Genomic DNA, 26299 nt, shown 5'->3' on the forward strand with positions numbered 1-26299 from the left:
GAACATGGAGTATAGGACTCAAGCAAAGAATGTAAACTGGTCATATGATCAGAGGTGCCAGAGCCAATTATCTATGGTGTTTAAGAGTCGGTGAGAGCAGAGGAGAAATTACCAGAGTGGGCAAGATAGCTAGACATAGTATGAGATTCGGAACCCATTGTAAATAATTTTTACCTTCAAGGTTATTGGTAGTGATATGAAGAGAGCTGTTGTTAGGGCTATAAAGAGAGCCCATGGAGCCATTAGATTGGTTTTGGGCCTGAGTTTGGGCTTGAAGTTGGGTGGGCCCATTGATTTGAGCAGGAACCTCTTTACTAGTTAACATCCTTGAAGGACAAAAAGAAGACCAAACCGATTGTTAAGTTGGTTGGTTGGTCTGATTGAGTGGGAGACTATGCGACTGGGACGTGAGACCGACGAGTGGTGAGATGTGTGACCGCCGTGAGTGGCTAAGATCCACCGGGAAGCTGCGAGGAGGACGAAGGGAGGTCGTGAGAGCTTGTGCGACTTGGAAAGGAAGCGTGCGCGACTGGACTAGGTCGCCTGTGAAGATGTTGACAGACGTATTGGACTAGGAGGAGGCGACTGTGGAGGGCTTGTCGGAGAGGACATGGCCGTGCGACTTATCTAGACAGGGTCGTGCGACTCGTGATGTTGCGATTAGGCTTCTGGAGTGTGCGTCTGTGTGAACTGAAAGAGAACAGAAGCTACCGGAGTCGAAGAAGACAACTGGAGCTTGGGAAAATAAATTCCAAGAAGGAGAGAGAAACAAGCCTATAGCTCTGATACCATAAAGAATAAATGAGAGAAGATTTGAAATTGTTTTTCTTGTGTATTTTATCAATGCTAGGTATGCCGTTTTATAGGGACTGTACAGAATAATCACAATAAATATCAAAGAATAAAAATCCTACAAATAAGGAAACTTGTATACAATAAAAGACTACAACTATCACATCTAAAAACTACAGCTAATATTGCATATCTTTGTGATTTTATTTTCTGGCTGTCAACAATATGTTAGCTGATTTAAAGGCATTTCATACATTCAAACCATGTACCAATCCCACCTTGGTCCGGATTGCTGATGGGTCACTCTCCAATGTGATAGGAACAGGATCTGTCAAATTAACAGATGCACTTCTCTTTTCATCTGTTTTTTTTTTGTTCCTAAATTAAATTGCAATCTTCTCTCCATTAGCAAACTCACTAGAGACTTAAATTGTATGACTAAATTCTATCCTAATCGTTGTGAATTTTAGGTTATGGGCTCAAGGAAGCTGATTGGTAGAGTGGTGAAGTGCATGGTGGTCTCTATATTCTCATGGACACTCCTCAAAATATCAAAATAAACAAGTTCACCCATCAAGTTGTGTTTTTAATTCTGTTTCTAGTTTAAATTCTACTTCTATTTCCGCCTAGGTCATCCAAATTTTAATTATCTTGAAAACTATTTCCTCATTTATTTATTAGTAAGAGGTCTTAATTTTTTCGTTGTGAGGTGTGTCAACTTCCAAAATATACTTGAAGCATTTACTCAAGCACTCCTTACAAATCTTCAAAACCTTTTTCATTGATACATAGTGATATTTGGGGACCCTCAAGGATAAATAATGTGAACGATTCTAGATGAATTGTTTCCTTCATTGATGATCATACTAGAACCATGTGGACTTTCCTCGTGAAAGAAAAATCTGAAAGTAAATCTATTTTAAAGCTTTTCATTCCATGATTCAAAATCAATTTCAACAAAAAAAAATCCAAGTTTTAAAAATAGTTAATGGTAAGGAGTATTTTAATTCAATTCTTGGCTCTTACTTATTAGATCAAAGAATTATCCATATTTGTGCCCAAACATTTTTGGGGAGAAGTTGTTCTTACTGCCACTTATCTCATCAATCGTATGCCAAGTCGTGTCTTTTAATTGAAAACCCCTTCACAATTTGTTACTCCAAGCTTTTCCTCACCTATTAGTTTTTTCCTCAGACTTGCCACTTAAGATCTTCGGCTGTACTACATTTGTCCATATCTATGATCATAAAAGATCTAAACTAGACCCCAAATCGCATAAATGCATCTTCATTGGGTATTCTAGTAATAAAAAGGGATGCAAATGTTACTCACCAGCCACAAAGCAATTCTATAATACTCTAGAGGTCACTTTTTTTTAACACCAATCATTATTTCCCAAATCTACTATTTAGGGGGAGAATCCTGGGAATATCAACTTTGGTAAATCAGGCTGTCTTTCTTCCTACTCTAACTCAACCTGCTTTCTCACCCACATCATCTGGTCGTCCTCCTTCACCCCTGCAACTAGATACAACAGTCAACCCATCATCCTCACTTCCAACAATCCCATCATCATCCTCTCTTCCGAGAATCCCATCGTCCTCTCTTTCCTTCTCAGAAAACACTACTCCACCTACTTTGCCTTGTCAACCACAACTTGAAGATAGAAACAAAGAAATATAGAGGCAACCATGCAAAAGCAAAGACTGTTCAACCACACAACTGAGCTCCTCTAACCGTGAAAATCATGAAGGTAAGAATTCTATGATTAATGAGTTGGTACCTATTGCTTTTGATAATCTTGATTTGCCTATTGCACATCGGAAGGGTGTTAGAACATGCACCAGTCACCCTATAGAAAAGTATGTTGTTTATGGGAAACTGACTCCTATGTATCGAGTCTTCGTCTCCACTCTTGATCTTGTTCAGATTCCCACAAGCATTAACGAGGTACTAAAAGATCCCAAATGGAAGGTTGTTCTTGATGAGGAAATCAATGCTCTTGAGGAAAATGGTACATGGGTCCTTGCTGAGTTGCTTCACGGAAAATAAGCAGTGGAATGTAAGTGGATCTGTACTGTCAAGCACAATTTAGATGAGAGTATCAATAGATTCAAGGCTCAGTTGGTTGCGAAGGGGTTCACTCAATCTTGTGGTGTTGACTATCATGAGATTTTTGCTCCCATCGCCAAACTCAATACCATAATAGTTCTGATATCACTTGTTGTGAATTGTGATTGGCTTTATATCAATTGGATTTGAAAAATGTTTTTTTAAATGGAGAATTGGAAGAAGAAGTCTATAGGGAAATTCCACCAAGGTTGAAGATAGACTTCGGTGGCCGATTGGTTTGCAAACTCCAAAAATCCCTCTATGGCTTGAAATAATTACCTCAAGCATCGTTTGATATGTTTGCAAAGTTAGTTGTGAAAGTGGGATACACTCAATGCCAAGCCGGTCATACCTTCTTTGTGAAAAAACTCTTCAACTGGGAAGTTGGCTATTCTCTTTGCCTATGTCGATGACACAATCCTAACTGTGGATGATTCAGATGAGATTTCTAATCTCAACAGATTTCTTGCATCAGAATTTGAGATAAAAGATCTAGGAGTTCTAAAATACTTTTATTGGGATGGAGGTAGCCCGGTCCAAAGAAGGAATGCTCGTGAGTAAGCCAACGAAAGTATATCCTAGATCTTCTGAACAAAACTAGATTGCTCGGGAGTAAGCCAGTAGATACTCCAATGGACCCGAACTTTAAAACAAATCGAAGTGGGGAATCAATTCCAGTAGAGAGGAGTTATCAAAGATTAGTGGGAAAGCTGATCTATCTCTCCTATACAAGACCAGATATTGCTTTCTCTGTCAGTGTAGTCAGTCAATATATGTAGTCCTAGTGAGGAACATTTGGAAGTTGTTTATTGTATCTTGAGATACCTTAAAATGACACTAGGTCTTGGTTTGCACTCCAGAAAACATGACAATCGAGACTTGGAAATCTAGGGTTGCAGAGTTGACTAACAGACGATCAACTAGTGGCTATTGCACCTATGTTTAGGGAAATTTAGTCACTTGGCACAACAAGAAACGGTCAGTGGTCTCTCAGAGTAGTGCATCATCAGAATATCGTGCACTAGCCTTGGGTATTTGTGAAGGAATGTGGATTAAAAGGCTGTTAAGTGATCTGAAAGCTGAGGTCCTTACATCCTTCAAAATGTACATCAACATTGCTAAGAACCTAGTTGATAACAAAACATGTTGAAATAAACAGACCATGCATTTATGAAGGTGAATTCTAAGATTATTTAACTTGATTTCATTCCCACAAGGAAACAGATTGCGGACATCCTAACAAAGGCCCTATCGAGAACAAACTTTGAAGAATTCAATTCCAAGATGGGTCTGTATAACATATACAACTCAGCTTGAGAGGAAGTATAGAAATATCACGATTATTTTATTGTTAGGATCTGAAATTAGTATTAGAATATTTTTTTATTCTTTCCATGTATAGGTATTTTTTGTCTTAACCTTTATTGTAGATCATTCTGTTCACAACATAATAAAGGGAAAAAGATCTTTTCCTTCTATATAAATATATAGGTTGTAATCGTATTTTAATATCAATCAGAATTATTCAAAAATTCCTACACATGGGTACATCTTATAGATAGTGTGATGTGTTAATGTCGTTGTCTTATTTGATAGGTCTAAAGTTTCTCTCTATTTTCTTTTGCAGCTTTCCGGGAATATGAAATTGATTTCTCTAAGTTTATTTTACATTATGAAAATTTAATATTTTTTAATATCTAATTAGATCTGCGGAGTACTTTTATATATCATCACAAGGAACACAATGTCTCACTCTAGCCAATTATCAAACTAGCTCTACTATCTTGTAGGCCATTCCACATGCAGTAGCTATGGTCAGAGCAGCAGATAGGAAAAGCCCAAGAGAGGCAGTTGAATTTGTTTTACAGCTGTTGAAGGTAATTACTATTTTTTCTATTATATGCAGCAAGAACAGGAAGACTACCTCACCTTCATCATGAGAGTGTATATGAACCTTTTTTTCAACTCTTGCCATTAAATTTTTTAACTTGAGTACTGTGATACATAAAAAATGGGGAGTAGAGAATTTGGTTTCTTCTTATCTCTCTCTCTCTCTCTCTATAAATATATATATCTTATCTCTTTGTTTTGTGCATTCTTAGCTTTATGAAATGTCTGATTTCATTTCATGTTTCCTGTTGCCTGGTCTTTACATACCAAACAGTATAATGACAATAATGGAAATCCTTACTCCGATGTTTATTGGCTTGCTGCATTGATTCAGTCAGTTGGTGAACTTGAATTTGGACAACAGGTTTGATATAATCTCTATTTAGACTCTTGTTTCCTCCATTCAAGTTTTTGCTGGAGAGAGAGAGAGAGTGAGATATTGTAGTGAAATTTTTGTTTCCTGGTCATTACTTTCTGAGCCTTGATTTGTTACGAATTTTAACTATGGCAGAGTATTCTTTTTCTATCATCCCTTCTCAAGCGCATTGATCAGCTTTTGCAATTTGACAGGTGCGTTGACTTGTTTCGTATGGATGATCAGTTATTATTTCAGAATTCAGATAACTGTAAATCTAACTTTTATCGTGTATTTGGGAATGCGGATACTACCAGGCTGATGCCAAGTTACAACGGGATTTTGACAGTTAGCTGCATTAGAACTTTAACTCAGATTGCATTGAAGCTTTCTGGTTCTGTCCCTCTCGTGAGTCTTTCTTAACCTACTGTAAACTGAGTTTCAATTATTTGGGGTATTAATTATATGGTGTTTTGGGCAGGACCGCATTGTTGATCTCCTGAAACCATTTAGGGATTCTAAGGCAATCTGGCAGGTTCGCATTGAAGCTAGTAGGGCTTTACTTGATCTAGAGTTTCACTGTGGAGGCATTGATGCAGCTTTGTCTTTGTTTATCAAATATTTAGAGGAAGAGCCGTCTTTGAGAGGTTTGCATTGCTTCCATTGGTGAAATAGTAATGATTCTATAGGATCTGCCAAGTCTTGTATGGAAATATTTGTTTTGTTTTTTGTTCTTTAATTTCTTTTCTTTTCATTCGGCTTGTACACTTGTTATCCATTCATAATTTCAGGGCAGGTGAAATTGGGTGTGCATGCTATGAGATTGTGTCAGATAAGAGTTGGATCTAATTCTAATGACATAAGAAGCGATACTCTTGTGAATTTGCTCCATCTACTTGAGGGACGAATTGCATTCAATAATATCTTTCTTCGTCACCACCTGTTCTGCATCTTACAAATCCTTGGGGGAAGGTGCTAGCCTTTTTCTCTTCTCTTCCTTTTTTCCCCTTATTGAGATGTATATGTTTCTCCTTCATTGTCAAAATAGAGCATTCTTTTGTTGAGAAATAATAACTCTGTCTGTGTGTGTGGATTTACCATGGTATATATCATTTAAATCTAAACCCGTGCTCCATTTTTACTTGATACTTTTTAGGCCACCAACACTTTATGGTGTTCCAAGGGATCATAGACCATTTCCTATGGGTGATGTAGAAGCCTGGCACGAGCAGAAAAATATGTTCGGTTCTTTTCTTCCAGAAATTAAACTACCATCTGAACCTCAGAACCTTCCACGCAACAATTTTGTCTTGTCAGAAGCTTCTGATGGGATGTTTTCTGTCCCAGAAGCATCTAATAATGGTTTGGCTGTTCTACAAGATCCTGGTGATGGCTTGGCTGTTCCAGAAGCTTTCACAGAAGGTTTGACTCTTCTAGAAGCTCCCAAGGATGTTTCATCTGTTTCAGAAGCTTTCAAGGAAGATTTGGTTGGTCAGGATGCTTTCAAGGATGGTGGTCTGACTGTTTCAGAAGCTTTCAAAGATGATTTTTCTGTTCAGGAGGCTTCCAAGGACGAGTTGTCTGTTGTGGAAGCTCCCAAGGATGATTTGTCTGTCGTAGAAGCTTCAAAGGATTTGTTGGCTGCTCCAGAGTCTTCCAAAGATGGATTAGCTGCTCCAGAGTCTTCCAAAGATGGATTGGCTGCTCCAGAACCTTCAAAGGATGGTTTGGCTGTTTCAGAAGCTTCCAAGGATGGTTTGGCAATTCCTGAGCTTTCTAAGGAAGCTGATACGATTTCTACCAGTCATGGACGGAAGATGCCAGTTGTCAAAATTAGAATGAAAAGATCTACTGCTACAAGTAGAGCTACAGAGGTTGATAATCTTACTCTTGAAAGATCCCAGGGCGGACATTACGAAATTGATCGCGGGGCCAGTAGTTCAATGTCTGTTGATGCACCCCACCGAACTTTTGCAGAAGCTGTGAGTATTAGCACTCAAAATCTTGAAGAAGTCAACTCATGCCATGATCTTGGGTCCCGGATGACTGCTAGTATAGGCAGTGCGAAACTTGTAAGTGATGGTGATGATGTGGGCAAGGAACTCCAATGCACTGCTGATTCAAGCAAGGTTTCCGTGCTAGGTCAACCAGATGATCCATCATCATCTAGCTTCATCCAGGACAATAACGTAGATGCCGGTGCGCAAAAGTTTGCAAGTCTTCAAGCTCTGTCAGATTCAAGGCATGGCCATGGAAAAGAAAAGGAGAAAAAGAAGAAGAAAGACAGAGACAAGAAACGGAAGCGGGAAGACCATAAAGGGCACAAGGACGATCCTGAGTACTTGGAAAAGAAGCGCCTGAAGAAGGAGAAGAAGAGGAAGGAAAAGGAGATGGCAAAGCTGTTAAATGAGGTCAAGACCTCTTCTTTGCATGAGCAAGCCAAGGTATCTTCTGTAGTGGAACGGACAAACAAGAAAGAGGAACTTAAGATCAAATCATCAACTGTTGAAGCAAAACCAATTGTATCTAGTGGATCCAAATTAGTGATCCCAGCAGCAGCAAGGGTTGAGACTAAGCCTGAGGCCTCAACACAAGGCACCACTTCTGTTGCTCCCAAAATTCGAATAAAAATAAAAAGTAAAACACTGACCAAATCATAGTGCATGCTTCCCTGTAATACCAAAAAGTGGCCAGATCCCGAATTTCCCTTGATTTTTTCGGTTCATCTCCGGCATAGTTTAGTAGCTGACCTTGGAATGTATTTCGTAAACTGTTTATTGGTTAGACAATCGGAGTATTTGAGATCCATACCTTGTTTTATGATCTTTGATTTTTATGAATGTATGTAGCTTTCTGACTTCTGTGTATGAAATACAAAATTGGGAAACATATCCATTTTGCTCAAGTCAAGTTTGTCTAATGATTTAGCTTCTAGGACATTGCTAAAGCAAATATGGTTGACGAATCAAGGCATTCAAAGTGAGTTTTTATTTTTATTTTTTATTGACATTGGAACTTTTTTTTAATTTCTCGAATGTAGTAGTACCATTAGAATAAGTTGATTTGTTGTCTTATTATTAGTTTAAACTTTTTTATTTTATATGGAATTGGTATATTTGTGCGCACCTGCAGTTATACTTGATCTTTATTTCATTGTCATTTTCTCGGGAAAGTTTATTATTGTACTTGATCTTGATCTAAATTCCGTCACACCTTTGACTAAGAAATATTTGGGGTCACGAAATTTACGAGTTAAAAGTGCATATTTTTATAATCATCAAGTGACGAGGTTGGTCTCTCTCTTAATAGTCTTATATTATTAGAATTTGGCGTAGAAAGAAAGAGCTCACTATACGAAGTCATATAGGGACACACTAAGTAAGTCGAATCGTGCTCTTAATTTTACCCCTCAACTGAACCATTTATTATCATAATGTGACAAGATTGATCCTAATATCTCTCTCTCTCTCGCTCAACTAAGTTAGAGTGGCCATCAAATCAAATGAGGACAAGATTGGTGATTTACATTTTTACGTTGTCCTCTTTCTTGTGTGCTCTGTTTCAATATGATTGAGTTGTTTCAAAATTTGTCCATATGCCCAATCTTCCTGCTTAAATTGAGGAGCACCATATACCATAACAAAATCTTTATCCCTGATATGGTTGGTAACTTGATCTTGCACTTTATTTCTTTCCCTTTGAATGAAAAAAGATAAATTAAGAACATACGTAGCTAAGCTGAGCTAGGGCTACATTAATCTGTAGCTGTAGCTGAGCTACCTATGCTTAGGCTTTGAGTTAATACTTTGAACCCAAGATTCGTCTTCTTTCTCTTCCTATATCACCATATTCTCTCCACATGGGTCCCTCTCCCCCTTTCCTTTCTGAACGAATTATGATAATTTTTCTAAACTGGTCAAACTCAACAAAGTAGAATCCAACTTGGATTCCCTTCATGTCATCTATTACTTTTTCTTCTCCATTTTTTTGGGTTGTCCCATAGCCAGTTTTACTCACTATATATAGTAATATTTCCTAGCAATAACAACTCTTAACACAAAAATATGACGAGTAAAGTAATATAATTATTTTCTTTTTAAAAGACATTTATTTGTATTGGCTTTATGTTGGCTAGATTTTATAAGAAAAGTGAATAGAAAAATAAAATTAAAAGTAGAACAACGAATCTACCCGCCAATGGTCAATTTGATTTAAGTTTTAAAATACATTGAATGAGTTACGTTACCAGTTATATAAATAACAACTCTACCGATGCCCCTATTTAGTAGTAGTTGGGATATGTCTAGAGACAATGCACTTTTTTTATTCATCTCACAAATAACACTTAATTTTCTTTTAACAAATATACCAACTTTTTTTTTTTCAGTAATAAGTATTCACACACAACATGATGGTATCTCAATGATTTTTTTTTTCTTATAAATTGCTTAGAAAAATAGTTATTACATTTTTTATATCCTTTCATATCGTTTGGGAAAAGTTTTTGCTCTTCATTGTTTGAGCAAATTAGGGTTGGTGTGACTGCCAGGTTCCTATTGGTTCCAAAGTTTTCTGCAGTAATTTTTGGAAAGTTTTACAGGTTTTTTGGCGAAACTTATTGGGTACTACTACTACTATAAGTAGGTAGATCGAATCTCATGCCCATGCGCAATTACTATTTTTCACAGTGATTTTCATTAAATTTGTGTACACATTATGAATTTAAATAATGGGGAATTATTTGCTCACAGTCCCACGATAGTTGTGAGTCGAGGATGTGTTAATTTTTAGGTTGGATGGTTGGATTTGAATTTTTTAATTGAATGACACAAAAATACTTATATACCCTTGAGGACCCCCTTTAACCGAGTACCGATTGACATAGACCATTTTGTTGATTTTTAATTTGTTTAATCCAAAAAAGATGTAAAAAAAAGCTTCTTCCTCTCTGACTCCGAGTTGGACTGAGAAATAACGTTTTGGATTTTTTTTATTGAGCAATCGTTGGAGTGGCTTCGTGGGTTGTGGGTGAAACTTGGTTACACATTGTTTAAAGTCTTCGACTTCGGGTTTCGTCTTTTGTAGTGTCCAACTTGGAGAAAAGAATTGTTCTCTTACTAATATATTGTTATCTCTCTCGTTGGTTTTTTTTTTTGGCAAAAATCATCATTTTGTAATTACTAGTTAAGATATTTGCATGAATCTTGACTTTAGATAGTTATGAAACTTGTGATGTTTGGAATTTATTCGAACGATTTTTTTTCTTGAAATGTAGACACTAGCAAAATTTGCACTGGGCATTGCTTTAGTTTATGAAATTTTGTAAGTTGTGAAGTTTAAGATGCATTTTCCGTGTTCAATAAGGCTAAGATATTGAGAATTATTTTCTGTGATTATTATTAAGCAATCGATATAGCTTTAAAGATAGAAAATTATAATAATTTTTGTATGTATAATTGTGAAATGTTGATTAAACTATCTTAGAGTTTTGTATCATTTGATTTATTGTGCAATGTAGATTAGGTTGGTTTCACTGTATTGCTTGAGTAGAGTTATCGAAAAAATTAGCTTAGCAATGCATTAGTAAGTCCTTTTAGGAGAACTTTGTATGTTAGTAATAACTACAACATGACTGTCATGTGTGACTATCTATATATATATAGAGAGAGAGAATAATAAGTTGGTTACGATTCATGGTTAGAGCAAAATGAGTACCCTTCCATGTCTGGGCTAAGAAAAAAAAAACCTTGTCCAAAACATAAATGTTGTTGTAAATTGTAGAAATTATTTGAATCTCTTACCAATGTTACAATGGAATAGGGTTTTCAACTTGTTTATGAGATGATGTTAATTGAGTTAAGGTATTGATAACTTATTGGTTTGCTTAACAGTTTTCATGCTTGTCCTAATTGCATCACATGAAACTACCTGCGAAAGTTGCAATGTCTATTAGCGAGATTTATTAATGGTCAACAAAAAAAAAAAAATATGGAGGACACAAAACCCATTCAAATCATTGATAAAATCAAAATTGAGAATTGCGTTTATGACCCACAGAAGGACAAGATCCCAACACACCTGCTTCGACATGTTTCACTTTCAAAGCGTCGCACAAAACCGTATCCTCTGCCATTTCCATCATCAAGATACTCAAGATTTACAAATGCTAAGGGAAGACATGAAATTTTTGTGTTTGACGAAGGACAATGTGGTACATACAATATTGTTACAAATTCAGTAAGTTGCCAAACTCATTTATTCAGATTCAAAGTATTGATGTACCTTAACATTGTGGAAACCAATTTTATCAAGAGACATTCATACATTCACATTGAGCATAAATCATTTTTTAAACAAAAAATGCTTTATGATATAGGCCATGGTATAACAAATTGTTGCCTTTTTTTTTTTTTACAATTAAAGCTTTCAAGGAGGTATTATACATGCAAACTTCTACCGTCTGGCATTTGGAATGGAGTAGCAATCACAACGACTGGTTACTCTAATCAATATGAAATTATAACTATGTACACAAATGGCTTCCACAAAATCGCTGGATTTGCAAACTGGGAAGACCACCCATTCGAATGCCTTTTCACATATGTACACAACAATTCTATTGGAGAAAGCCAACCTAACCAGGAAACCTATCATTGCCACGCGGCCAGTCAAAACTTATTGTTCTATGGAAACAATGGCGATAAATTTATAAGATTGTTTGATCTGAAAAATGGAGATATTAAAATGCAAAGCGATGTGGGACTACCCCTACAACCACTCCTTTTTCTCAAAACCAATGGGTTGGAGTAGCAATGAATGCGTTATACTACACTCTAGGGACGGATTACAACTGTGGGACATAGGTCGGAGTCAGGCTGTTCAATTAAGTCATCTTCCATCAGTGGAAAAGACTATAAAACACATTCACAACCATTAAAGATTTCAGAAAACCAAATGAAGTCCCAAAACAGATAATATTAAGGTCCCAACCTATTCTCAAAGATTCTCATTAAAATTTCAAAAATGAAGTTTATTGTCTCAGCTAAAATAAATAGCTAAATTTTTCTTAATTGTATTATGTAAAACATTGGGAACAAGGTCATCATGAATGGTCTAGATGCGGTATATTGTACCAATGGTAGATTGTACTTGTTCGACTCAAGAAATCCAACTGCTACAGTCATTTACTTACCACCACAAATTAAAGATGTCTTCAGCATCAGCCTTAATAAAAATTCAGTCATTCTCGGAGTAAAGACTTCGTCTATCTCAAAATATTATCATCACCGAGACAAGGTAGTCGACATAGACATAAGGGGAGGTAGTTCAATGAAAACCTACATACTTCCAGGATCAGCGCAAGATTTACAATTAGATACAAGAATCAGGCAAGTATGGTCAAATGGTGAAAGAGTATTAGCATTAAACCAGAACAATGTCTTCGTTTTAGATCACCACAACTTAGATTACACAACCATGATTGGGGATGTTCTACTACCACCAATACGACATATTTGTACGATCGACACATCCCAATTACTTGACCCCATCTTCCATGCAATGAATAACAAAATAATAATTTCCTCGACAACTAAGCCGCCAATGTGGTTTCCATTTTAAACTATGCACTGTACATGTCAAATGAACTTACAAAAGTATAGTAGGAATAATTCATCAATTAATCATCTTCTAAATAATATAAGATTAAATTTTTATTCTTTATAAATTACTCTAAGAACTATGACTAGTTATTATTTATGACATAAATATTTCAATCACACTTTTTTTAAGGTACATTTATTATTGTACTTAAATATGGTACATTTAGTGGTATTATTATTATTGTACTCCTATTTTGTACTCTAATTGTGTTACACATTAGGGGATTATAAAATTACTTATACAAAGGGAAAATCTTAGATACCAAACACCATATAATGACCAAAATTCATTCTAAATTAACTATACAACCTAAAGCTACCTAATCAATGGTAATTCATTCTTCTAACCATTAAACAAGTCAAACAAAATTGAAATATTCACTAAGACAATTCATTTGTTACTTGCAAAAAAAAAAAAAAATTTATTTTTAGTTTTTTTTTTACTTTCAACTATTATGTTATTACTAACCACTCTATTGAATATTACTTACCGACATAAAAATGTTACTTATACGCAAATAAGTTACTGAGAAATTCATTACTTTTAGATACAACGTTATTCCTCGCTACTCCTTTAAAAATTACTTAGTGGCCTCAAAACATTACTTTCCCAATATCGTAAATATGTTTGAACACAATACTAATTTTACCTTATTGCCCTCCACTGTAGACTTTTTTTACTGAAAATTACTGTTTTGGCCATACTTTTCAGACCATGCTAACAGATTTTTTCACAATCGATTTACATAACCGATTCATCAGGTATAAAACTCTAGTAATAAAAACACCAAAAAATTTAATAGCTTGACACTTGGAAACTTTTTTGGGTCCCACTTGTTGGACTAAGTCCCGTGAGGGACTAAAGAATTCGCCTTAAATAATATGTTTCGATAATAAACTAACGGGGACTTCTCTGGTGCACCCCCTGGTGTTTTTGGCTTGGGAAGTAATTTCGGCGAATTTCTTTTTTATGAGCATGTACATTGTAGTTATTTAGAGCATCCTGCAAATTTTCAAAAATTCCGAATAATTTACAGTGCCGAAAACTAGGTTCAAAATAAGTTGTTGCACGCGTGACTAATTTTTTTATGCGCGTGGAAGGTAACACGTTTGAACCTTATTTTTGGCATTGTAAATCATTCGAAATTTTCTAAAAATTGCAAGATGCTCTAAATAACTACAATGTACACAATCATAAAAAAAATTCGCTGAAAATACTTCCCAAGCCAAAAACACTAGGGGGTGCATCGGTGTGCCCCTTTTAGGGGGGTGCACCCGAGAATTTACCTAAACTATATAAATAATTTAGACTTCATTAGTATACACTTAATTTATTTTAGCAAATATTTTTTACAATAATTAATAATGCTTATACATATACAACAATCCTAATATAAATATCAATTGTGAATTTTAAATATGTGAAATTGGTTTGTTATAAATTTATGCTTATACATATAAACCTTAAATTTGTTATAAATTTATAGTTGAATAATATTTGTTGTCTATATTTTCACCATTCGCACGTGGCAATTAAGAGTGATTAGTGACAAGATAAGTCAAGAGGTCCTCTGAGTGTGAACCCCTCCAAGAAGCCCAAATCAGACAAGTTGTGGAGGTCTCCAAGTGAGGCCATGCCCCGAGGTCTATCCTCAAGGCGAAGATGTCTCTAAGTGAGGCCACACCTCGAGGTCTGTCACTGAGGCGAGGATGTCCCTAGGTAAGGCCACGTCCCGAGGAGCTCTCTTCACTCACTCATCTCTTGGGTCTAGGATTCTGGTCCTCGGACCTAGGGTAGTTGCCAGGTGTCAGTCACTACGAGTGTGTGCCACCAGAAGATCATCTAACAACTTTTTGTGGGCCTCGATTAGTGGTGTCGAGTTCGTACACTCGAAAATTGGTATTTCCCACAACGCTGCGTGACATGGGCAAAGGTGCGCCGTACCTTAACAGTTCAGAGATATGTTCCTCATAAAGTTGGTACACAACTTTCTGCAATGGCCCCCGTGCAATCTGCCTGGGTCATAGTATCTATTTATTGCAGTCCTTTTTTTGTATTAATTCAGCATTAACACTCCAGAATTGAGGAATTTTGTATTAATGATAGATGATTAACATTAATGACCCTAACCTCTATAAATAGGGATGGGGTATTTCCTTGTATAGGGTTCGGATTTTTAGAGAGAAAACTTTGTAACTCAGTGCAATATATACACTGCCTGAGAATCACCATTGAAGCTCTCCCTTACAAGCTTCAAACTCATGAAATAATAGAGATTTGTGGACTAGGGATCTTTTATAGCTTAAACCACATGAAATACTTGTGTCCTTTCCCAGTAATTCCTTTAATCTTTCGGATTAAGTTGATAGCGAAAAAGGCAGTCAGTATTTTGGTGCTTTCATTGAGAGCTTGAAGGAAGCTTGAAGAACATAGTCATGGTGACCACTCGAAGGAACGCACCAGACAATGCAGCACCTCACGCCGTAGTTGAGGGAGGAGAAACTAGTCATTTTCCACCGCAAGACCTCCTTGAGGTGGTGGAAGACTACGAAGAAAACGTCGAATATAATGGAGGCGACAACGAGTATTATGAGGAGGAATATCCTCAGTCCATGGATGCAAAGGAGACACCAGAAGTGGTGGCGCTCCACGACCAGGTGGCCACTCAGCAGCAGAAGATCGACACCCAAGAGGGTAGCATCGTCGCCCTGTAGGAGATGGTTAACGCCATGAGGGCTACTCTGGCAGCCCAAGGGCTGCGAGTGGACCCCCATGGAAAAGTACCATCTAGGCAGCCAACTGGTGTGTTGCCTGTGCACCCAGTTGGAATGCCACCTGTTGACCCAGCCAATGTGCCTCCCGAGCACGCAGCTGTGCTGGCGCGGGATTCGCCAGCTGGCTTGCCCCCGTGAACCCAACTGAAGTTGGAACCCCACCTATGCCACAAGACCATGGAAAAGGTAAGGTCGACGATAACCCTGCTCTCAAGCCAAAGAAGGCTCGTCGGACCCCGAAGAAAATCTGGCTCCGATGCCGGCTAGTTGGGGTAAAGGCTGTAACACCCTGGATAACCAAGATCGTTACACTGTGTGTTTAAAATAGTGCAAGACTTGCTAATCAAGTCGTTTGAACACAAATGTGTTTCTAAAGTCAATTGGCAGGTTAGGGTTAAAAGATTTTGATCGTAAAATGATTGATTTTCATTAAAATAAGAGTTTGATACATGGGATCCCAAAAATAAGATTTACATGGCGGATACAACCCTCAAAAGTTAATACAACAATAGCCAGTCTAAATGGAAAAATACAAGTTTGAGCTTTAGTCTCTGTAACTCCCTCGGCCGTGGCGGTCGAGTAGCTGCCGATGTACACTCCGCCCCCAAAGCTCTCCAACTCATGGTTGGTCTAGCTTTCCTTTGCCTTTACCTGCACCATGTAGCACCTATGAGCCAAGGCTCAGCAAGAAAACTTTAATCAACAAGCATAGTAAACTCTAGATTAACTAGTTCAACCAACAACAATGTACAAGCAATAAATTAGGCAACAGTAAACATATACTTCCAAACATGTAATTCAATCTTGAATACAAATATTTAGGTGTCAACGCCCTTAGGTCGAGCTCTTTCGTTATTTAGCTGATCCCGGCTAGCTTAGGCCGAACTGCGTTCAGTACGCTTAACATCAGCCCCAACTCCCTTAGGTCGTACTTTCACATCACACATAGCATAGCAGATATATAGATTACAAAACATATATGTTCATTCATAGGGAATCTCAGTCCCATTCACAACTTGGGTGTAGTTTTCTTACCTTGAGTTCTGAGCGAAGGATGTAAAGCAGTCCCGAGCATGATCCCCAATCCCGAGCTTTAATGGTAACCCTAGTTACAAGCGACAATGGATAACTTATGTAACGCCCTACTACCTTAGAGCCGTTACTAAGTGAGTTTAAAAACGTGCAATCACTCGCTAATCGAGGCTTTTAAAGCAAAAGTGTAATTAAATAAAAAACAGAGTAGAAACTTTAGAAACAACTGTATTTCATTGAAAACCATAAAAGTTTAACACTTGAGATCCCAAAATACTGTTTAGAAATATTACAACATATAAGTACAACCAAGTCGGCTAAACGACAAAATCTAAGTTTTAATACATCCATCCCCCAAAATCACTGGCTGTGGCAGCCAGGCAGGCCAAACATGTACACGCCGCTTCATGCTTGCTACACTCATGGTTGGTTGGCTTTCTCCTTGCCCTTACCTGCACCACAGAGCACCCGTGAGTCGAAGCCCAGCAAGAAAACCCGCAAACAGATAACATATGCAAAACAAACACATGGCATATAAATAGGCCATCAATAGGCTAAACACATATGACCAAGCCATCCCAGGCGCTTTACCAGGCCCTGGGTTTGCGGTCCACACCGTGAGGATATCCCAGGTATCCTTTAGGGTCTCTCCCTGGCAGCTCGCACTCCACGTGCTCGACGCTGCTCCTGGCCCCTTGCCGTACTGGGCCTTGCACTCAACGTGCCCAACGCCGTTCCCGGCCCCTGCCGACCTCGGCCTGTGCCGTTCCCGGCTCTTGCCGAACATTCACATAATTGCATTCATAGCATAATAAACATATACTGAACACTAACAAATTCAATCAAAGGACTACGCTCTGCAATTCAAACATATTGGGGCTCAGCCCTGCATACAAGTTCTATGGGAACAAGGGTTTTCTTACCTGCGTCCCAAGCTCTCTGAGCACCGATATCCCGAGCACAATCCTCTAACTTGAGCCTCACCGAAACCCTAGTCACAACATATTAACAATATTCATCCATCAAGTTCTAATCCATTAAATAACTTTGAGCCATAACTCTAATCTCTATAACCTTGAATTCTATCAATCTGGGTGATAAAATCCATCCCGATCCTTAACCTTTGAGTTCTCAAGCCTAAACACACTTAAAAACACAAACTGACACTAAGAGCCGCGACCCTACCCACAAGCGCCACGGCTAGCCTCGAAATAGAGGCTAGCACCTCCCTGAAGCACGCACGGGCCGCGGCGCACTTGGCCAAGCGCCGCGGCGCACTTCAAACACCATGGCCTCCCATGGCCGCCCACACACATGGGCCGTGGCATGCCCCTCCTAGGGCTGCGGCCCTCGCCTCCAAACCCAGAAATCTCCATCTTTTCCTGCATTTTCCTCAAACCAATTCACCCAAAACCAAACTAGCAATCCCAGATTATCACCACAAAGGTTCTAACACAGTATTAGCATCAAAACCCAACAAAGTCTAGCCCCAAACTCAGCCAAGCAATTAAGAACAATTTCAAACTTAGCTAACATGCAAACTCAGATATTCAACCTTAAAACCAGCTGATAAATTGACACAATTCAACATATTAGGAACTTACCTTTTCTAGATTATACTTCTGAGCCAATCCTCTAGATTCCAAGCTACAATTCTCCAAAGCCCCAACTTGAAACTCTGAATTTCCTAGCTTTCTTCCTCAAGATTTCCCCCTTAGTGCAGCTTTGAGAGTAAAGAGAGAGAATGGTAGAGTCTAAGATCGGTTTCTCCAAGTTTCCCAACAATTCCTTTATTTTGTTTTATTTAACTTAAATCTATAGGGTTATCTCAAGGCTTGGGGTACCGGAAACGTCCCCGAGGGCAAAACGGTAAATTTCCCCAATATTCCCTCCTAGACACTCTTACCTCACATATATCTCCAAATAATTATTTCCATAACCCAATAACCCCATAATACATCTAATACCCAGAATACCCCTCAACTCGCCCTGAGTCGGATTCTCAACCCCGTTGTGACTTTCTGGCTAGCCGCTCCCCAGGACTGTCTCAGATCGTGCTACACAGAAATGTATCACATGCATATCATATTTATCACATTTACGCCCTCAACGGGCTAAAATCACAAACATACCCCTAATATCCAAACGGGGCCCACATGCACATTTAACTCAACTAAACATGCATCTCTATCACATACTCGCATAAATTCACATATTAACATATTAAATCATTTATTGCCCTCCAGGCACGCTAATCAAGGCCCTAAGCCCTTTTAGCAAATTTGGGTCGTTACAACTTATCAAAATATAATCCAATTAAATGCTTTGGAAACAAATACTAGTCTTCAGGACCTCGAATTCTACTAAACCAGGTAGTAGAATTCGTCCCGAGCGCTTAGGTTTAAATCCCCGAGCCTAAAAACCAACCTAGGCTATGGCTACCTAGGCGACCCGCGACCTGGCCCTAAGGGTCACGACGCACCTCAAGTCAGAGGCACCAGCCTCTTGCTCCAGGGGGGAGGCAGGCCGCGACTTTCCCTTTAGGTCCACGACGCGCCCACAAGTCAGCAAGCCCCCCAGGGCTCGCGGGCCGTAATGCCCATGAACTGGGTTGCGGTGCGCCCCCGTGAACCTATAAATCCCTGGGTTTCTTTGCATTTTTCCCCAGCTCAACTCAACAAAAATCTCTTGCAACCTTCAACCAAATCCAGAACCGTGTCTAGGACTCTTAACCACATAGCTTAGGCATAATAAATCACCCACAAACCTACTGAAATTACCACCCCAAATCAGCAATCAATCAACACTCAAAACCCAATAAAACTCATCCTAACAATTTGAATTCCCAGAAGAATCAAGAAAAAATTCTTACCTTGGTTTATAGCCTCAATCCACAGCAATACCTTGACTGGCCCTAGCTTGATATTCCAAGACTTCCCAGCTTAAAACCAAGCTTCTGCCTTCAAGAATTTCTTCAACCTCAAAGCACAAGAGAGGGAGAGAGAGAGAGAGAGAGAGCGTGCAAGAGAGAGAGAGAGAGAGAGAGAGAGAGAGAGAGAGAGAGAGAGAGAGAGAGAGAGAGAGAGAGAGTTTGATAAATTCTGATATGTTCTAATAAGTTCTGATCACTCCCTATAGTCTTTCAAACCTATCACCCTACAAAAGACCAAAATACCCTTGATAGTACCCGACCCTTTTGTTGCCCTTAAGGGAAAAACAGTCATTTGCCCCGTTTCCTGCTAATTCCTCGAGTCGTCCTACAAATTCTCAATTAATCCTGACATGCCCAACTAATCACCAAACACTTAGTCATTACTCAATAAATCCCAAATATACATTAAACTTCCCAGAATACCCGTAGGCTCACCCCGAGCTGGGTATTAAATCCCCGCTGTGACTATTTCGCTAATCTGCTCACTAGGATCGCCTCGAGCCGAATACTGCAATTATATCCACATAATAATGTGGTCTTAATCATTTAACACATATAATCGCATTTATGCCCGCAACATGCCAAAATCACAGATATGCCCTTATAAATAAGAACGGGCTCACATGCATATTTAATACTCATAAACATGCATATAAATATATTCATATTATCACATAAATCATGCATGTCACATAGTCACACATTTAATCAATAAATCACACAGTATCCAATTATGCCCTCCTGGTACGCTAATCAAGGCACTAAACCCTATTAGCATTTTTGGGACGTTACAACTATCCCCTCCTACTGAAAATTTCATCCTCGAAATTTACCTGAATAACTCGGGATACTGATCCTGCATAGCTGACTCTAGTTCCCAGGCCGCTTCCTCGACCTTGATATTCCTCCACAACACTTTGACTAGAGGAATCGTTTTGTTCCTCAGAACTATATCCTTTCTGTCTAAGATCTGATCTGGTCGCTCCTCATATGATAAATCAGTATGTAGCTCCAGATCTTCATATCCCAATACATGGGTCGTATCTGAGACGTACATCTGAAGCATTGAGATGTGGAATACATCGTGAACTCTTGATAATGACGGTGGCAGAGCCAATCTATAGGCTACCTGCCCAATCCTCTCTAGGATCTCAAAAGGTCCTACAAATCTAGGGCTCAACTTGCCCTTTTTCCCAAATCTCCTCACCCCTCACAATGGTAAAACTCGCAGAAACATGTGGTCCCCCACCTGAAACTCCACGTCCTTACGCTTAGGATCAGCGTAGCTTTTCTGTCTGCTCTATGAAGCAAGCATTCGAGCTCGGATCTTCTCAATAGCTTCATTAGTCTTCTGAACCATCTCCAGTCCCAAATACTTCCTCTCCCCCAACTCATCTGAATAAATGGATGATCTACACTTCCTTCCATATAACATCTCGTATGGAGCTACTCCAATCATTGATTGATAACTATTGTTGTACAAAAACTCAATCAAGTGAAGGTACTTACCCCAAGACCCCTCGAAGTATAGCACACATGATCTAAGCATATCCTCCAATATCATAATTGTCCTCTCAGACTGTCTGCCTGTCTGAGGATGAAAGGTTGTAATGAACTTCAACTGAGTTCCCATAGCCTTCTGCAAACAACCCCAAAACTTGGAGGTAAATATGGGATCCCGGTCCTATACTATAGACATAAGAACCCCATGGAGACGTACAATCTCCCTAACATATAACTCTGCATACTGATCTACAGTATAGGTCGTCCTTACTGGGAGAAAGTGAGCTGACTTGGTGTACCTGTCTACTATCACTCACACTGAGTCATGTTGCCCCACCGTCCTGGTCAAACCTCTTACAAAATCCATGATAACGTCTTCCCACTTCCACTCAGGAATAGGCAAAGGCTGTAACAACCCCGCTGGTCGCTGGTGTTCAACCTTTACCTGCAAACAGGTTAAGCACTTGGCCACGTATTCAACCACGTCCTTCTTCATTCCAGGCCACCAATATAAAGTCTGTACATCCTGGTACATCTTCGTGGTGCCTGGATGGAGTGGTATCTCCCATCTGATACCCATATCCATCGGAACACAGATCTGATCCTTCTACCATAGTAAACTTGTCTCTGAAATGGAATAATCCTTAGCCACTCCAGCTAGGACATTTCCTATAACCTCCTGTAACTATACGTCACCTACCTGACCCTCTCTTATCCTCTCCAGAAGAGTAGACTGTAAAGTAATATTGGCCAAATGGCATACAAGTAATTCTATCCTTGCTCTAGTCATCTCCTCTGCTAATTCCTTCGATATCTGCTTCGAGCTAAACAACTGTCCTAGGCCCCTCTAGCTCAAAGCATCTGCTACTACATTGGCTTTCCCTAGGTGGTAGAGGATGTCACAATCATAGTCATTCACCAATTCTAACCAACGTCTCTGTCTCATATTCAAGTCCTTTTGGGTGAAGAAATACTTCAAACTCTTATGATCAGTGTATATCTCGTACTTCTCTCCATACAAATAATGTCGCCATACTTTCAGTGCGAACACCACCGTTGCTAGTTCCAAATCATGGGTAGGGTACTGCTACTCATATTCCTTCTGCTGTCGCAACGCATAAGCAATAACCTTCTCATTCTGCATCAACACGTATCCCAACCCCAGTCCCAATTGGTCACAGTACACTACAAACTTCCCTCCCTCCGAAGGAAGACTCAACACGGGAGCAGTGATTATTCGTCGCTTCAACTTCTGGAAACTACCTTCACACTTGTCTGACCATGTGAACCTCAGATTCTTCCGTGTCAACTCAGTCATTGTGTGGCAATCTTTGAAAACCCTTCCATGAACCGTCTATAATATCCCGCTAATCCAAGGAAACTCCTAACCTCCGAGGCGTTCCTTGGCCTCGAACAATCCCTAACTACTTCTACCTTGGCCAGATCCACCTTAATCCCATCTCCACTAACAATGTGTCCAAGGAATGTCACTTCCGGTAGCCAGAACACACACTTCTTAAATTTAGCATATAACTGATGCTCCCTCAACCTCTGCAATACCAGTTGGAGATGCAGCTCATGCTCTGCCTCTGAACAAGAGTAAACCAGGATGCCGTCGATGAAGACAATCATAAAATGATCTAAGAAATCCTTGAACACCCTATTCATTAGATCCATAAACGCTGCTGGGGCATTGGTCAAACGACATGACCAAAAACTCATAATGGTCGTACCTCGTGCGGAAGGCCGTTTTTGGAATATCCTCGTCCTTGATCTCAGCTGGTGATAACCATATCGGAGATCAATCTTTGAGAATACCGTCTTACTCTACAGCTGATCGAATATGTCATCTATCCTTGGTAGGGGTACTTGTTCTTGATATTCAACTTGTTCAACTCCCTGTAGTCTATACACATTCGCAGAGTTTCATACTTCTTCTTCACAAATAAAACTGGAGCACCCCATGGCGAGTAGCTAGGTCTGATAAATCCCAAGTCTAATAGTTTCTGCAACCGTATCTTCAACTGTTTTAGCACTGTCGGAGCCATCCTATATGGTGCCCTCGACACTGGCTCTGTACCCGACACTAACTCAATGACAAGAAGAATTTCCCTGTGCGGCGGTAATCTCGGTAAATCCTTAGGAAACACATCCAAAACCCGCATACCAGTCTAGTCTCTCCTAGCCCCACTAGCATAACTCTAGTGGTATCCACCACACTAGCTAGAAAACCTATACAACCTCCTTGTAATAGGTCCCTAGCCCTCAACGTTGATATCATAGGAATGCGGGGTTCATGCATAGTACCCACAAAGACAAAAGGATCCTCACCCTCAGGCTCAAAAGTTACCATCTTCTTCCTGAAATCTCTAGTGGCCCCATATCTGACTAGCCAATCCATCCCCAAAATCATATCAAAATCATCCATACCCAACTCAATCAAATCTACTGATAGTTTCCTACTGTTATCCCCAAAATTTCAGTTCGATGATGTGGCAATCAGAAGTGACAAGTGACAAGTGACAATGAATGGTCAATGGCACATTAATAGTCAATAAATGTATTGGCTCTTCGGAGTTGTGATATTACTGGTCATGAAAATTATTATCTGGTTTGGAAGTGATTTGACCGATCAGGTAGAATTTTTGTCCGACCGGTAAAGATTTTTGACTGACCAGTAAAATGTTCTGGCCGACCAGTGGAGTATTTTGGCCGATCAGTCATTTGTTTTGCCCGACCAGTAAAATGTTTTGCTAGACCAGAGATGTGTCATGCTAGACCAAAGATGTGTCATGTTAGACCAGAGGTGTGCTAGAGGAGTGCTTTGCCTATGCCAACCGGTGAGTTATCTTGGCCGACCAGTCACTTCGGGGATGGATTTGGTCGGACCACGGATCAGAATCTTAGAAGTTACCGTCTAGTAACTCTTCAGTAAAAGCCTCAGTAACAACTTTAACCCGAATAATTCTCAACTGTCACGGGAATATCTTAGATATCTCGAAATAATAGCTATATTATTGTAATTTAAATTCATTTATATTTTATTAATTAAAGTCTGTTGGAAGAACAAAGGACCCAGTCAAAGGGATATATCTGATGTACGATCCATGAACCTATAAATAAAGGGCTCATGGCATCATTTAGGGGGATCTGATCTTTTGAGACGGGAAAAAACTCTCTAATTTTGAGACTTTGGGACTGTTACTTGGGCATTCTTGGGGGCATTTTCTGAGAGCTTAGAGAGATAAAGCTTGTATTTTCTAGAGAGAGAAACTCTATTTTTTTCATTTACACTTAAGAAACTCAGTTGACACAGATTCATCTGATCTTGAGTGTATATCTATATATCACAACTCTAAGTGGATTAGGCTATTACCAACATATTGGGGCTGAACCACTATAAAATTATCAGTGTTGTATTTTCTCTGGAAGGTTTATTGTAGTTTTGATGTCTACTCGTTGTTGGCCAAAATCGTGGTCAACATTTTGGTGCTTTCATTGAGAGCCTGAAGAGAAGAAACACACGACTATCATATCAAGATGGCGCCCAAGAATACCAATGTGGCATCGAAATAGTCAGGCACGTTAAAAGAGCCTGTTAGATCAGAAGGTCATGGACCGCATAACCCAGAGACTGAGCCCAAGGTCTTTCTCGAGGAGACCACTCCAGAAGTTGAACAACTCCAGGAAGCAATATGCGCTTTCCAAGAGGAGATGATGCAATTCAATGCTCGGCAAGAGTCTTTCGCTGAAGAGATGGCCAGGCAGAGAGCTGCGTTAGAGCAGCAAAGGCGCGATATGGAGGCCAGAAGCGAAGAGATTAGGTGACGACCAGAGGAGGCCGACCGAGGACATCGCGAAGCAGCACTTGATCTAGAGGCGGCTACCTAATTGGTCCAAGCCAATGCTCAAGCCACGGCACGAGCTGCCGCCCAAGGAGCATGAAAGGACAACGCTAGTCGGAAGTCCCCTGCTGGAAGGATGGACTCTTGGGGACCTGACCTGAGTCGAAGCAATCAAACTAGTCAGGCAGATGACAGAGTCCGCTCTAGAGCTGCATCAACACAGAGGGAGAACTCTAGGACTCCCTCCAGGAGCCACCGATCAGAAACTTAAAGATCAAGATGTCACTGATAGGGCAGTAAGAAGGCCCCACCCAGGCAGAATCATACCAGAACTTCTCGAGATAAGGGAACTTCACAGTTCAAAGATGGACATGGTCGTGATGAAGCTGATAGTCATCACACCGACCAGTCAAAGGAAAAGGAGGGCAACGACCAACAAGGAGGAAAAGACTGCCCGGCACGTACCGAAAAGCCTCCACTGCACCCCGGCCAGCAGCGTAGTGGGAGAGAGCAAGTCCCGCGTAGTAAGCCCTCTGAAAAATCGAAGAGTACGGTGTTCAATCAGGCAGGAGAGCATACTTCCCGGAAGGATCTAAGGGACATTATCACCAACAAGAGGAGGACCGTCTCGGTCAAAGGGCAAAATCTGAACCGCCCTGCCAGTTAAGTAGAAATACTTGACGACAGTGTACCAGATGGTAATGCATGACTAGGCGATCAAGACCTTGGAACTTCGTCAGTTGCACCAGCCATCCAAGCCCAGTTTGACGAGCTAACGGCTGCAGTGCAAGGTTTGTCAAAATGACCTTCCGGGATGGATGCGATAGACCACCGGAGTGGCAGCCCATTTTGTGCCCGGATTAGAGCAGCCCAGTCGCTTGCAAAATATAAAGCACCAGTGCTGCCAGTATATACAGAAAAGGCAGATCCCATTAAACATGTTGGGAAATTTTAGGACCAGATGGAATTTCTCGGAGTAAGTGACGATTATCGGTGTAGATTTTTCCCGACTACATTGTTAGATACTGCCCAGGAGTGGTATTGGAAGTTTAAGCTAAATTCCATCAGCTCTTGGGAAACTGTTATCCAAAAAACTGGCATGGATGACGTGGCAAGTAATTCCCGGACACGTGGCTGACACTTGGAGGAACTCTGCTAGGATATCGACCAGAAGATAAATTATAAAGCGGTAGGCAGTCGAAACCTACCTGCGACCAGTATGGTCGCAGGTTCCGCATGCTTCATGATGTTTCTATAAAGATCTTTGTAAATCCCGAAATTGACTCCCACAATCTCTTGAGTATCCGACTATTTAGGAAAGAATATCTGTAACAAATTCATGTAATCCCCCTTGAGCCTATAAATAGAGAAAGATAGCTCAAGGAAGGGACTTTTGGCTTTC

General features: G+C 39.7%; 1 protein-coding gene across 4 annotated transcripts in view; it reads left to right on the forward strand.

Moving 5' to 3' along the window:
- LOC133830855 (transcription initiation factor TFIID subunit 2) overlaps window positions 1-8114 on the forward strand; it is a 29009-nt gene extending 20895 nt beyond the window's left edge. For all 4 annotated transcript variants that reach the window (XM_062260935.1, XM_062260937.1, XM_062260936.1 and 1 more), the window contains 7 exons: window positions 4695-4781; window positions 5069-5158; window positions 5306-5364; window positions 5467-5557; window positions 5631-5796; window positions 5941-6121; window positions 6306-8114. In XM_062260935.1, the coding sequence (XP_062116919.1) occupies window positions 4695-4781; window positions 5069-5158; window positions 5306-5364; window positions 5467-5557; window positions 5631-5796; window positions 5941-6121; window positions 6306-7809 (2178 nt within the window). In that variant the 3' untranslated portion in view covers window positions 7810-8114. The remainder of the gene's footprint in view (window positions 1-4694; window positions 4782-5068; window positions 5159-5305; window positions 5365-5466; window positions 5558-5630; window positions 5797-5940; window positions 6122-6305) is intronic.
- The last annotated feature ends 18185 nt before the right edge of the window (window positions 8115-26299 follow it).

Source organism: Humulus lupulus, chromosome 4, assembly GCF_963169125.1.
Source record: "Humulus lupulus chromosome 4, drHumLupu1.1, whole genome shotgun sequence".
In the NCBI taxonomy this organism is placed as follows: domain Eukaryota; kingdom Viridiplantae; phylum Streptophyta; class Magnoliopsida; order Rosales; family Cannabaceae; genus Humulus; species Humulus lupulus.